Source organism: Talpa europaea (genome assembly GCF_964194135.1).
Source record: "Talpa europaea genome assembly, chromosome: 7".
NCBI lineage: Eukaryota > Metazoa > Chordata > Mammalia > Eulipotyphla > Talpidae > Talpa > Talpa europaea.
The window spans coordinates 133513419-133528844 of NC_140074.1; the positions used below are offsets into that span (position 1 = coordinate 133513419).

General features: G+C 46.4%; 1 protein-coding gene across 2 annotated transcripts in view; it reads left to right on the forward strand.

Moving 5' to 3' along the window:
• Nucleotides 1–290: 290 nt before the first annotated feature.
• UNK (unk zinc finger) overlaps nt 291–15426 on the forward strand; it is a gene marked incomplete at both ends in the record, with an annotated part of 29638 nt that continues 14502 nt past the window's right edge. For both annotated transcript variants that reach the window (XM_084238248.1, XM_084238249.1), the window contains one exon: nt 291–394. In XM_084238248.1, the coding sequence (XP_084094374.1) occupies nt 291–394 (104 nt within the window). The remainder of the gene's footprint in view (nt 395–15426) is intronic.

A 15426-nucleotide genomic window follows, 5' to 3' on the forward strand; every position in this document is an offset into this window, starting at 1 on the left:
CGAGCGAGGAACGCGGCGGACTGCAATCCCCACAAGCCGTCTCGGGCCGCCGGCATCCGGGACACCGTCTGCAAGGACCCCTGGGTATTGTGGTCCTTTCCTTTGGCAGCAACCCTCTACCGACGGTAAAATTCCAGTCGAAGCATGGACCACAACTCCCAGCAGCCCTTGCTGCCGTGCGGGGGGTCTTCACGTTCTCGTGGCGCGGCGCAGGCGCACTGGGTCCTCGGCGCGGACCGCGCAGACTGAATAATAAAAGGGGAGCGGCGAAGAGGCAGGAAGACAGGACCATGTCGAAGGGCCCCGGGCCCGGCGGCTCCGCAGCTTCCTCGGCGCCCCCGGCCGCTACCGCTCAGGTGCTGCAGGCACAGCCCGAGAAACCGCAGCACTACACGTACGTAGAGCCCCCCCCGCCGCGCGCGCACGCCTGACGTCAGCGGCCAGCGTGAGTCACGCGCGCAGGGAGAGCGCGAGGCGGCCTCTCCCTCCCCCCTTCCTCCTCCTCCGGCCCGGCCCAGACCGGTTCCAACCTGCTGGGGCCGGTCCCAACTGCCTCCTACCGCCACCAAGCTCTGGTCGGGCCGTGGGGCGGGAAACTCGGTCCCCGCCGCCGAGTGGGGAAGGCGGGAGCGCGGGCTGCGGAGCGCACACACCTCAGGCCGGGCCTTCGAGGCCTAAGTGTTCCTCAGACCGAAAAACCACAGTCCCGGGCCCTGGCGGGGCGTGAGGCGTCCGCGGCGCCGCCAGGATGGTGCCTGCGGGCCGGCGCGAGCGCCGCCCGCGAAGGACGCTGGCGTGAGTCCCCGACCGGCGACCCCGCGTCCTGGGCGCGGGAGGCCTTTTGTGTGGCCGAGGCCCGAGCGCGCTCCGCCGCGGCCGCTCCCGCCTGAGTCCCCCTCAGCCGTCGCCCCAGCCCTGCTCAGGGGCCGGGGGGTCCGAGTGTGGCCTCGGCCCCACCGAGACGTGGCACCACAGGGAGCCCCAGATGCTGACTCTGCGGCCAGGGAGCTGGAAGGCCTCTCTGGGACTGGTGGGGACGTGCAGGTCCCTGCGGGGCCCTGAAGCGAGGTGCTTTGGGGGAGACGGACGAATCAGGCGGCCCCTCCGGCTGAGCAAAACGCTGCGAAGTGCCCCGAGGGCCCGCGAGCGGCGGCTCCCCACGGGCGCCCGAGGGACGGGCACCCCCGGCAGCGCCCCTGCGTGTGCCGGGCTCTGACATGTGGAGCCCGGAGTCGGCACCTCAGAGCCGCCCAGCGACGCCCCCTGCCGAGCCCAGGCCCGGGAGGCGGGAGGGAGAGGCAGGCAGGGGCGCCGTGGTTGGCGCTCGGAGGACGGGCCCGGGGGGAAGCCGGGTCGGGGCTGGCAGCCGCGGCTGTGGGAAGCGGAGCTGCTTGTTGAGGTTCTCTGCTGTTAGCGGATAAAACGTGAAACTTTGTGCACAGCGGCCTGACTCCTGTTGACTAACTTCCCCGACGTGGCCCGGTGGCCGTGGGGCCTCGCTGGCGCCCGCGGTGCCCCGGGGGTTTGGGGGAGCTGGTCTGCCCCAGAGTCCGGTCAGGTTGGGTGGTGCCGTCCCCGTTCAGACATGGGCGAACTTCACATATTTGGACCTAGTTAGGTTAGGGGGAAGGGATGTTTTGAGCTAATCCCATGCTGGCGAGGACCCACAGTCAGGCACCCCGTTTTGTATCGGGGCTGCCCTGTAACAGTTACAGCCTCGTTGCCGGGGTCACCGTTGCAGTAAAACGCCTGTAACATTTTGAGGGATGTGAGTCTGGGTCGTGGCCACCGCTGCTCGCGCGCCGTGTCAGCGAGCTCGCGGGGGCCTGGGGGGCGTCTCGTCGAGGCGGGGTTGCTAGGTGAGGCGGGCAGCCGCGGTGCGAGTGTCGGCATCTGGGTCGTCGTCCTCCTGGTGCTCTCGGGTTGGAAATCTGCCCTTGTGGGGCAGGTGCAGCGCGGTCACCCTGGCGCTCGCAGAGGCTTAATCAGCAGCAGTCGATGCCGGAGCGCAGTTGGAAGTTGTAGGTGTTGCCGTCTCTTTATTTCCTGTTGTCTGTTCATTGGTGTGTGTGTTTATGTCTTTATTCCTAAAAATCAGAGATGGAAATCCGTTGTCTTCCTGGGTAGATTGAAGTGGTTATTTATTTGTCTTTCAAAGATTTATTTATTTATACAAGAACCGGGGTACAGGCCAGAAGTGCAGGAGAGTGATGGCATCCACCAGAGTCAGAGCGGGGAACAGAACAGGCAGACTGACGAAGTACACTGCAGAGGGGAGCAGCGGGGAGACAGGAGGATGTGGGACCCTCGCTGGCCTCAACTGCCCGCGCCACCGGGGAGGCCCTGAAGTGATTATTTTGAAAACTTCATCCTCTTACCACCCCAGGCCTGAGGAACAGGGAGCGTCAGGGCACTTGTTGGCTCTGCTTTCTTTTCTTTTTCTTCTTTTTTAAGGTGAATCCATTTGTTGATTTTGAGGATGAGGGAACAAGATCATTTTGATTGTAGGATTCGCTATGTAATTTGGAGCCGCCTTGCATTGTTTCATTCATCTTCTTGCAGCATGAATTTCCAGATTTTGTTCCAAACTGAATATGACTTCATGTGTTACATTGATCCCATTGTTAAATACAGATATAGACCTTTTTTTTAGTGTTGTTACCTGTCAAGATTTTTTTTTTACCTTTTAGGTCTTCTTTAAATTTGTGGTTTTTGTGCCTGCTATTATTTGAGATGATGTAATTCATTTTTGCAATAATCCAGAAGAAACTTGCATTAAAATTGAGTCTCAGTGATCATAATGGCAGACAATCTTGGCAACACAATTGAATCCACCAAAAGCAAAAATTGCCTTCCCATAGGTGTGCCTTCTTGCACTTTACCGTCTTGCCCCACAACTAAAGTCTTAGGGTATGAGCCTATGAGCCCTTTTCCTAAACCAAAATGATTATTCATAACATAGTCTGAAGGGTGATTATTTTGTTGGCATTTTTCCCTGAACTTTTTTTTTTTTTTTTTTTTTTTTTGAGGGGAGGTTTATTAGGGAAAGGGACAGAAGAATTAAGGACACTTGCATAGACACAAGCGGACAGGAAGAGCTGCCCTGAAGGAACAGGTTTGCTCAGAGAGGCCTGCATTGTTGCAGGCAGGCGCCCATGAGGAGAGCGGCCTCCACTGAGGGAGGTCAGTGAGGAGAAGCCCTGGCATAGTACAGGTAGGAAGGCTGCTGCCCTGAGAGGGAGAGAGTTGGTGAAAAGAAGCACCTGCATAGTCACAGGTGGGCAGTGGGAGTGCTGCCTTCCCTGAACTCTTGAACCATCTTGCTTTAAGGGAAACTGAAGTAAATAATCCTCTCATCAAATTGGTGAAGCAAGCGTGTGTGCTAGACTGGAGGAATCCAACCCTTTTAGAAAGTGATGATTGCAAATTTTCCTCTGTTGTACTATGCCAGGTATTTGATTAGCACTTCGTAAAATGCTGGTGTGAGTGTGTTAGTATTCTTCCAAGAACAGAATCACGTGACCTCGCAGTAGGTAATCCAGCTTCATTTAGAACAAATCCATTTTGTACGTTACATTTTTATTAAAAAAAGAACAAACAGACTTAAGAATGGGAAATTTTGGAGCAATTACATTCTGAAATGTATGTGCAAGGTTAGTTAACTTTGGGCTTTTTACAATATAATGATTATATTAGTAAGTGTATAGTTGGGGAGAAAAACCAGCCACATAAGATACCCAGGTTTCTGACCTCATTATTTTGACTTTATAGGGAAATAAATCCCAAAGAGATAAAATCATTTTTGGATTTTTTAAACTGTAGCTGATTCTGAGACTTCTTAATACCCTTGTGTTAAAGGAAGACAAAATTCTAGTTTAGCGAAATTTTGTTTGAGTCTTCTGACCACTGGGTGAGTTCTTATAGATGGAGAAGAAATAACGTTAAAGTCTCATCTACCCGGGCATTTTAGTTTAGGACTGTTTCTTGGGCATCTTTAAATAAGCATAATGTAGCAGTACTATCATAAATAACTATTTCAAGGCAAATTTGTTACTTACATAAATGTCATGAACTTCACCTGACTGTGTTTGATTGTATTCTGGAAGTCAAGGAAATGAATATGTATTTAAATCATTTATTGCAAATCACAATAACATTGTAAATACATTACCATAGTACAAGTTGTTGTGTAACAGGAAGGCACTGGAAGCATTGGTTAACAACGTCAGTAAGAATGAGTTAAATTACCAATAACTATTTCTGGATCTTGTTTACTTGCTTATCAAAAAGAACTGACTCCTTGCAGGACAAAAATTCAGAACCCACTGTGGCCTCTTATCAAACCCATAGAATCCCTATTAATAAGTGTGAAGCGCCCATGCTGAGGATAGACTCAAGCTTAGCACCTAGCTAATATTTGCTATAATCTAAATTAATGATTAAAGTCAAGATTTGCTTAATGGTTAAGTTTTTTTGTTTTAATCCAGCTATGTTAGATACTAAAGAAGGCTTCCCCACAATCCATATGCATCTGCTTTGACTGGTGGTTTCTGTCAACCTACAAAGACTGTGACTTATTGGTGAGGGCAGCTGGACAACTCTGAGAGCAACTTAGAGAAATCCATCTTGGGCACACTCTATAAAGGAGCTCCTTCTGTGGAAATAGCACCCCAGATAAGTGCACAAAAGCAAGACACCCTCGTGGACCTACTTCCTCCCGCTTTCAACACCCTGCTGCCTGAAGGTGAGGTCTCCTTCCTGTGTGTCTTAGAAGCCATGCGCGCACGTAGGTCATGAGCGCACTGCAGCAGCCTGAGCAGCATACTTCTGCAGGCTTTCCCGCCAGACCTTTGCCTAAAGGTTGTTTCCTCATTAGGAGACTCTAGGTCAGGAGAGCGATAGAAGTAAAGTTGCATTTAAAGCTACATTACTTTCAGTAGCAAATTGGCCTAGGGATGATTTTCCCAAGTAGGGTAATATTTACATAATGATTACGTTTTTTCATGTTTTGTGTTTTTAATCCAGCTATGCTTGATACTAAAGGAGGTTTCCCTACATAAACATCTTCTATATTTTGAAATTGCAACTATGGACAGTTATGGCTAATCCTTATAGATTGTCTTCCCTTCTTTTAACATCTTGGATGAATTTGGGGCACACTAATGTGTTATGTGAAGATGGATGTTGAATGTAAGTTTCTCTGCTATTCTTAGCCAATATATAAAAATTACATTTAGCTTAATTGCAAAAAAAAAGTCAAGATTTTAAGTTCATTATCTTTCTGGACACTGAAGCTTTTTTGTTTTCTTACCATATAGATAAATACTCTCTAGATTAACTCCACCCAACCATCTTTAAAAACCTGCATGGGCACTAGACATAGCTGCAGAGAAACTGGGGGTAAAATCAGTGCATGTGATAGTAGGTATGGGTTTGGGGGTGATGGAAATGTTTTGGAATTAGATCGTGGTGAACATACTTGAAATGGGCCTCCCTGGTGGCTCCAGGGGTTAAGTCTCAGCACCTTGAAGCTATCCAGCTATCCGCAGCCACTGCAGCATGAGTTCATTCCCCAGCCAGGGAGCTGACACACATGGCGCAGCAGACCTCTCCCTTCTCCCCACTGCTCCCCTCAGCAGTGTATCTCAGTAGATCTGCCTGTTCTGTTCCCCACTCTGTCTCTGGTAAATCCTCTCACCCTCCCACGCCTCTGGCCTACACCCCAGCTCATGTAAGCTTAAATAATTTTTTTTTTTTTAAAAAGAATCCTTGAAATGTAAACTTTAAAATGGTAAATTTTTATGTTGTGTAAATGACATCCTCTCATTTTTTTTAAGGGTTGAAAAGATAACCCTTTGAGTGCATAGAGTTTGGAGCCCCTATTACTTGAGGGACATTAGATAATATGGCCAGACAGCACAGGTCAGTACAGGAAAGCCTGCATTTTGTTAAAAGCTGAGTGCCCTTTTCCCAGCCTTCCCAGTGACTTAGTCCCATGTACCCATTTTAGATGAGTGTCCCGATGCCGTAAGTCTGCGAAGATGCTTTTGAGATAAGTGAAGTTTGAGATTCCTAGTTGATATTAGTTGTGCTTTATCGGAACTGATGCTCACTATGAGGAACAAGCAGGTTGTCCCCAATGCCTTTGCAAAATGGATTGTGTTTACTTCCCATGGTGGGTGGAATGTAGAAGAGAAGGTGCTGTCCTACTAAAATGTAGGATTCCCTCCTTCAGTGTTGTAATGATGGTTTGAATGCTCACATGGGCATCCTTGAAGGATAAATCATGTTTTAGGCATTTAAGATGATATCAGTGGCTGTAATCACAAACTTTTTTACTATTTCTCTATAAAATTCCTCAACTTTCACCCCTTTTTTCTTTGCCAGTGTGTAGAATTTGACAGCAGTATCAAGAACTGATGAGGAGGAGAAGATGGAAAGGAGTCTAGCGACTTAAAAATCTCATAGCATTCTCTGTGAGGTGACCTTTTCCTGTTGGTGGCTCAATTTATTTAGGTGATAAAGAAGATACTAAGGCCTGTGACAGTATCATCACGTCATATCTAAATTTGTTGAAATGTTTTCCTCTTTTTCCTTGTTCTTTATATCACAGTTTGCTTTTTATGTTCGACTCATTTGTTTCCCATGAGTATTTGAAACACCGTATGGCCACCCTAAGTCTGAACAAAATGACTTCTAATGAGGAAGGGGAAAACCTATGTTCCTACCTTCCTGTGAAATTTTGGCCGTTCATAAAGCTGCTACCCCTGTTGAAGAAAAGTAGTTATGCTTAGAAAAGAAGAGGCTGATAAAAAAAAGTTTATCGTGGTCTTTTATGACTCAGTGGTTTGAAGTAGTAGTTTTTATATCTAAACTTTTAATTTTGGTAACAACATATCTGTTCTATGCCATTTCTCCTGATAAGAGGTACCAGGTATTTGGTAGCTGAGTATTTGTATAAATCAAACCTACTCAGCCATATATGTTAGACAGCTACTTATATTAAAAAAAAAGAAAAAACACTTAAATTTGATAGTAAATTTTACTGTTGAATGAAGAATATAATGAATACCTAAAATGCATTTTAAATATACAGTATGTTAAACATTTCTATTATTACTTTTAGTAACTTAACGGTATTACAATTTTGACCTGTCAAAAACTGACATATTTTAAACAGCTTCTAGAGACTCACATATACATATTTGCTGCTGCTCTTGTTTTTCCTTTAGCTCAATAAAGAAAAGCATAGTTAGCAGTTGTGGTGGCAAGTACTGACTCCGGGGTCAGACTGTCGAATTGAAGCCCAGCTCTGCCTCTTACTGGCTGTGGGCCTTTGAGCAAGTGACTTCCGCTTTGGGTGACACTTTCATGTGGATAGTGCCTGTATCCTGGGGCTGTATGAGGGTTAGGTGAGTTGATACATGCAAAGTGCTTAAAACAGCTCCTGGCACTTAGCACAGTAAGTGCTGTTCTTACCTATATTTGAACAAGACCCAAGTTACTGTTGTCATTTGCATTGCTGTCCCCTTCGGCAGCCTTACTCCAGGGCTTCCTTCAGCCACCTCTGCACTAAGGGACATTCTCTGGCTTTTCGGGCACATGTGGGTCAGTATTGTCCTCAGAGCACACGCCTCTCTTCCACATGGGTGGGACTTTTTCTTCAGTTGCCATCTCTGTGTAGCCTCCATCAAAACTGCCTGTATCCTTCATGATTGATTTGTGTTCTAAATGGATCCACTGCACAAAATAATACATCATTTAAACTTAATATATTAGAAAATGTTCAAATTGGAGGTATTTCAGTCCAGCTATATACAGAAAGACTTTGAATCAAGTTGTTATCTAGGAAAGAATGAATTAGGATTTTTAGTACTACTCACGTATTCTCCAAAATCGGTGTTATGACTGACCTCTCACTTGAACTTTTTCTCCTCTTAGCACTTCCAGGATCCTTGGAGTGAGAAAGTAGGATCCAGTTCTTGTTAGTCCTTGGGGCCAGGACAACTCCCAGGCGTCAGATCTTTCCCAGTGAAGAGGGGCCGAAGTAACTTGCCAGTGAGAGAGGCTCCCGGACCTCAACATCCATGCTTGTTTAAGTGCCTGCAGTGCTGTTGCGGAGGCATCCTTTGTATGGGCCTGTGTGTGGGGAGAGTCTGTAGCTAGGGGCTTCATACACCTCTAAGGTTTAACTGTTTCTGCTGCTTGGCTAAAAGCCAGTTACAAGATCAGAGCTGCCCTAAAAGTTCAGACACACTCAGAAACTCACTATATACTTACTTTGAGGGAATGATATTCTCTGAGCTTTTTCTGCCAGAGAGAATGTTCTAAAGCAGGATCATTTCAGAAGATTTGGAAGCCAAATCCCTGTAGCCATACACTGCTTTAACAGAATCATCCAATTATTTGCCAACCTCCAGTTTTGGCTTTGTTTGGCCTGGCTTTTTAGTTGTTAACTCCCACTGGTGGTTATTATTACAAAGTTATATGGTTTCTGGGTTATGTTTGTTGTCAAAACAATGTGTATTTATCTCCTAATTAACATTGAATCTAGAACTGCTAGTAGTTTACCTAAAGCTTTTCAAAAAGGAAAGATTTTCTAGCATTGTAAGGAGAGTGTGTGTGTGTGTCTGCGCATGCGTGTGCCACACACACTTGGATAATTTATTTAAGATTCTTAATCTCTTTATATGATATATTATTCTCCCTGAAGTAAAAAAAAAAAAAAGTTCTCAACCCTTAAAAGAATGATTTTTTTTTTTTTTTTTTTTAATGGGACCCTTGCCAGTGGCCGGGGATCGAACTGGCACTGCAGAGGCTGCGGGCACCCTTGCAATGTAGCGCTCATCCGCTACGCCACCAGGGGAGGCCCAAGAATGAATATTTGATAAGCTATGAACTATGATCTCTGTGACTAAATTTCTTTTTAGGAGTTATCTGTGGGGAAGAAAAAAAAAATGGCCGTAGGGTTACTATGAGTATAGAGACTAGCGGATTACAGGTTGGGGTCGTTGAGCCTTTGGTTATTACAATGGACTCTCCAGTGGTTTCTGGGTGGGTGGGTTGGTTGGTTGGTTGGTTGGTTGGTTTTTCTTTGCTAGTTTACAACCCTTTCATATCATGGTTAGATGTCAATAAAGATTTTTTTTTTAAAGAATGTTTAAGAATAGGATTATTTCTTATAATTTGAGATCTTATTTCTGATAAAGCTTTATAAATAGCTTTAAAAAGGCAAAATTCAGTTTTTATAAAATTGGCTACGATAAAGTTGAACACTAGTGGCTTCTTAGGGATATGGGCTTATATTTCTAGTTGCCAGATTTCTGCCACCCTCTGTGAGTGGCTCACAAGACTGAGTGCCGAGTGCTCAGTGGGCTCCCCTCAATCGGACACTTTGTCCGTGACCTCCAGGTTAAGGGACATCCAGGGTGGGGGGTCTTCTATCTGCTCAGTCTGTTACCCCCATTTTGTTGGGCTCACGTCTCCATTCGCTGTTCATACTGCATTTTATCAGGCCGCAGCACTTTGTCTTCTCATTACTTCTCCTGATGCTGTCAGCAGCAACATCTTGCTTGTTTGCCTCTTTATACAAATCTGACTATTCTACATACATGTCTTCATAAGATGTTGCAGATGATAAACTTGGGACTTAACCATGAAGAAGTTTCTGGTTTCTGAATTTCCAGAAGCATGTAACTCAGAGGTCAGCATTGCTTCTTAGCACACAGCTGCTGTGGACAAGGCATGTACCACTTGGATAGACAGAGCTATACACAAAGCAGTTGGCATAGTATTTCAGTTGAAATGTGCTAGGGCCAAACTGGCTGTGTTCTCACAGTGCAGTGAGAATATGGGGGGCGGGGGGCTGGTGATTAAACCACTGTACAGTCAGGGAGCCCAGAAAAGTCGGAGAGTGAACCCCACATGGATGGAAAGTACGGAGAGGTGAGGGGAGCATATGGTGTGTTGGGGAATACCAGCTCCTCAGATCAGAGGTCGGCGAACTACGGTTCACATGCCAAATCCAGCCCGCCACCTGCATTTGTGTAACCCAGGAGCTAAGAAGTGGTTTTCACTTCTATGACACATGAAAATCAAATTTTGGCATCCATAAATAAAGCTTTATTGCAATCCATGCTGATTGGTTTACAGATTTGGATATTTTAGCACCATAGCCAACCTCAGAGTGAAGTGATTGTAGCAGAAACCGTCCGTGGCAGTCTCAGGCTTTGCCCTGCTGTCCAGTGCCATGGACAGCAGCCCGCCACCATGGCGTGTGAGTTCATCGTCCGCTTGGAATGGCATGCTTTTAGGGCGCAGTGCAGTGTGGATTATTAGGAATTACAGAGTAGGCCTATTTTTAATAAAAACAGTAGGGAAAATGTCAGTGTTGTTACTCTCAGCAGCAGCACAGTGCCCCCAGCTGCCAGCAAGGCAGTGGTCAGAAAAGTTGGGACATTTTTAAAGGGACTCCGGTCATCGCAGCAGAACTTCTTCACCAACATGAAAACGAGGTGACAACTGAAGTAAGTTTCCTACTGGCTCATTTGTCAGTCAACCATTTACTGATGTTGAATTACGTAAATTGTGCTTGCAGCAGCTGAAGAAATGTGTCCAGAGAAAACAAACTGCTTTAGGAGTGTCAGCCTTTCAGCAGGAACGATTTCTCAAAATGTTGATGTCATTGGGAGCAACATAAATAGTCAAAGAAGGAGGCAGTGACTGCCTGCAGTTTTCCTTGGCCATTGATTAGTCAGCAGAGGTTGCTGTTACTGTTCAGTTATTCTGGAATCAAGGCTACCTTTCAAGTGACTGAGGTGCTGGCCTCTGAATAGATACAATAGCAGCTTTTGAGGATGGTCTCCAGAAAGTTGAGAAAATGCTGATGTAGTCGACCTAAAGTATGATCTGCTAATGGCAACACTATCAGTTACAAGTGGTGATGGTAAGAAAATGTGTGGAGGGCCTCCCCGGTGGCACAGGGGTTCAAGTCTCAGCGCTATCAAACTGTCTCAGCCACTGCAGCCTGAGTTTGATCTTTGGCCAGGAAGCTGACCTACATGTGGTAACAGACCTCTCCTGTCTCCCTGCTGCTCTCTGGTGAATCCTCTTACCACCACCCCCGCACCTCTGGCCTGCACACCCCCCCCCCCATGTTTCTATGCATAAGTAAACAAATCTTTAAAAAAAAAATGTGTGGAGCAGAAAAAGTCTTAAATGAACAAATTTACAAAGTTTATAGCCTATGAATGTGTAAGGTGCTTAAAGCCTGTGGTTATTCATTGTGTTATTCATCAGCAGGCACTTGGCAGGATGCTTGACTCTATTATTTGTTAATGAACCATTTGGATCAGTGAAGAACTTGGGGATTTAACCATCAATCCCATGAATTTTTGTCAGAAATAGATGCTGGGTATTGTGATACATCCCACTATACAACAGTTTGATGACTTAGCAGTAACGTTTTCTTGCAGTTTTTTCAGTTCAGGGCTGAGATTGAAAAAAAATTTTTTTAAAGATTTATTTATTTATGCATACAAGAGCTGGGGTACAGGCGAGCAGCACACAAGACAGGAGAGGTCTGTCTCATCATGTGGGTTTCTCCCTGGCCGTGGAACCGGTGCTGCAGAGTCTGCAGATTGCGTCATAGTGCGGTGGTGCTTAACCCCTTGCGCCATCAGGGAGACGCGGGATTGAAATTTTAGTAGATGAGAGAAATCAACTGAATGGCTCTGGAAATTAGTTTTGCTGTAGACTTGGTAACTTTTTTTTTATGAATTCACCCTGAAATTATGAAGCAGAATATCACTTATATGTAAGCCTTATATTGCAGTGAGGTAATTTTAACACTAACTAAATTATAAATTATGTCAAACTGCCTTCCTGTGCTGTCAAAAGTTAAAACGGGGATGATTCCTCATTCCTATACTTATTTACCCCGCTATGATTTCAAACACACTACAGTTCTACCAGTGATTTTATATCTTGGTGTGACTGCAAAAGAAATGCCCCTATTTTAGGATCCAACTAAGGAGTTTATATCAAAACTTACATTGGAAGTGATTAAAAGGCCAGTAGCAAACTGTAATAGAATCTATAAATGTCTTAGAAATAGACATACTCAAAATCATGCTTAGGGGATGAGGTTGGCACTCAGCACCTATGTATGTGAAAGACATTTCTAAAAATGAAAAATGTAAAATCTTATTCAGAGTCAGCACTAACATTTGCAGCTCGATATTTGCAATCAGTTTTGATATAAGAATCAACAACTTTGTAGATTTTATTATCCCTACCCCCAAAAAATCCTTTCTTACTTTGTTAATGTATGATTTTATTTTGCATTACGCAAATATTAAACATCCACTAGTCAGATGAATGACAAGCAGTATAAGACAAATTTTCTATAATTAAACAATTTCTCAGGTTTTAGTCTATTTAAGAATTAACTGTGGAATTTGTCTTAGAATTGCAGATTTTGAGGCCAAGTCCCAGATTTTAATTTAGTAGGACTGTAGTGGAGCCTAAGAACTTGCAAATTATTGACCAACTCTGTGACTCTACTAGGAGATAGATTATTATAGCTTGCTCTTTTTTCTTATGTGAACTACATAAATGGATGATGAGTAGGAGAATGGACATTAATAAGAACAGCAAAGGCGAGGCCAGATTGTTTTAGCCAAAGCTAACCTGTTTTAGCCTCACTTATATAAAAATTTCAGATTAGAAAGACTAAGTGTCAAACTGAAAAACCCAGAGATTAGAATTTGGAAATTGTCTAAGGGCTTGAAATAGGGGTTAATGATGAGAGTGATTTTCTAGGGATGCTGACGTGGTGGGATGAACTATAAATAGCTGGAGAGCAAGAAGGTTTGCAGGAGGTGGTAAAGTGAGCATCGAGGAGTCACCAACAAGGACATGGGTGAAGGAAATCGGTGTGTCCGACTTCTTCACGTACTAAGGATGGGAAGTTAACGCTGTCCAACTCCTTACAGAACATGTACCATAAGTAATAGCAGCCGTGTGAACAGTAAGGTGACATCTTGAACAGGTTTTTCAGCTGGTACTCGGTGATTCTGGAAAGGCCACGAGAGAGAAGCAGCGGTCTGCGTTGCCCTCGTTGATGGGGTTCTGAGAAGAGAATTTTCTTTATTTTCATGACGAAAAGTGTTTGAAGGAGAGTTTTGGATGCCCAGAACTTGATTCATTTCCTTCTGAAGCTTTGCATCGCCTTTTCTGTGGCAAGTGGAGAGTGCAGTTTTGACACTAACAAAAAAAGTCCATTCTCTCCACTAGACTGTATTACCAAACATTGTAGTCAGTTATCTTTATTTTTCTTTTTTTTTTTTTTGTAGTCAGTTATTTTTTATTTCATCAATAAAAATTTGTGGAAATTTGGCTTCTCATTATGTTGGTACAGAACATCTCGGTTTGGCCCTCGAAGTCTAAAACACTATCCGGTATTTTATTTATTTATTTATTTTTAATAGAGGCATCTTTTTATTTATTTGTTTGTTTGTTTTGTTTACACATGCACTGGGTACAGTCAGAAGTGCGGGAGGGTGAGAGAATTCACCAGAGCCAGAGCGGGGAGCAGAGCAGGCAGAAGGACCGGAGTCCACGGCTGAGGGGAGCAGCGGGCGGCAGGAGAGGTCTGCGCGCCATGTGGGACCCTCCTCTGGTGGCCGGGGAGCTGCCGGGGATTGAACCGGCGCCACAGAGGCCGCGGGCAGCTTCGCAACCCAGCGCTCAACTGCTGCGCCACCAGGCAGGCCCCCTATCCGGTATTTTAGAAAAAGTTTGCAGAAAAAGTTGGCTGACCCTGCTCTGGAGTGTGGTGTGCTGGGCAGGGTGAGGAGCTGGCCAGTGGCGGCTGGGCAGGTAGAGTTGAGGAGGCTGTGCTGGCCCCTCCTCTGGCAGCGGGGAGCTAGATGCGCTTTAGGGCACCAGCTGCTTGCTCCCCGTTGTCTCCAAACTTGCCAGGTTTTCCTGTCAGGCATCTTAACAGTCTCCTGTTTCGTCACTGCTGAGGGCAGCAGCGGGGCGGCAGGAGAGGTCTGCTGGGCCGTGTTGGTCAGCAGCCTGGCTGGGGGTCAAACTCCTGCTGCAGTGGCTGCTGATAGCTTCACAGTGCTGCGACTTAACCCCTTGTGCCACCAGGGAGTTCCTGATTTGAAAAGTTTTTAAAGTATTAGTTTAGCAAAGCAGTTTAGCAGTGTGGTACGGGGAGAAAATTTACCAGAAAGCTACTGTTATTTGTAGTGGGATGGAGGGTGGTTTTCGCCCTTCTCCAAATTCTTTCGTAAAGTGGCTGTTTCTCTCATGACAATATTTAACATTTACAGATAGACGGTGAGTAGGATCGAGGGAGTGATGTCCCAGGAGGGAAGGACACCTTTGATGCGAAGCCAGCCCCAGCGGGGTGGACTCCAGAGACTGTTCTTCAGCCAGGGGGCTGCGCTCCCAGTTGCTGCGCCCGCGGGTCAAAGGGTGGCTTTCTCCGCCAAGCCAAGCCCAGGGCCTCGCGGATCTTGACTCACCCCAGCCCCTGAGACGGCGCGGGGACGCTAGCCTGTGTTTCTCCGCTCGGCGCTTACCCTCGAGCGTGGTGGGTCTTCTGGGAGGTGGGGGTGTGAGGAATTCAGCCCCATGGCCCTGTCCCCTCTCGCCCCCTTCTTGGTTAGACCCCACAGTTTGAGTTTCCTGAGAGTTGGCTGAACTGAGGAGTGTGCCTCAGCCTATTGGTTTCTTAGCTCTCGTGCTTTCAAACCTGTGAGGTGGCACGACGGGTCGGGCTTCAGGGAGTGCATTTCCACGGGAAATTGAGGTTTCGTCCCAGTGCTTGAGAATAGGAGCGCGGCTGTCGGCGTGGTCTCCTCGCCTTCCGGGCCCCGGGCTGCCTGTTCACCGGCTGGAGGGGCCGCGCGAGGAGGGGCAGGCTAGCCACCCCTTCCGGCGCTCAGGTCGCGGTGGCACGGCTCTGAGTGACTTACGCACAAGTTTAGACTCTTGCCTCGTCTGGTCATAGTGGGTTGAAAGTGGGCGCTCTTCCCGCAAGATCGGGTCACGCAGCCCCTCCCCCATGCGGGCTTCCTGCGGGGAAGTCTGCCCCCTCCCTCAGGGACCATTTTCTGCACTGTCGAGCCTTTCACAAGGGAAGGACGTGGCTTCCAGTGCTCAGTGCCCTGCCTGCTGGTGCCTTGTAGTGTTGCCTTGTGGACTCGGCCTGTCATTCGGCAGACTTGGCATTTTAACCCTGCCTCATGGAAGGCACTGTGGTGACTTCTTAGATGCTTGCTCTCAGGACTTTGTAATTTAGTAGAGAAAAGTACACACATTTTAATATGCAGTGCAGGGTAAGGGCTCTAAGTGTCTAGACGAGTGACGTGAACACTTGGAGAGGATTACTTACCCCTGAGGACAAGG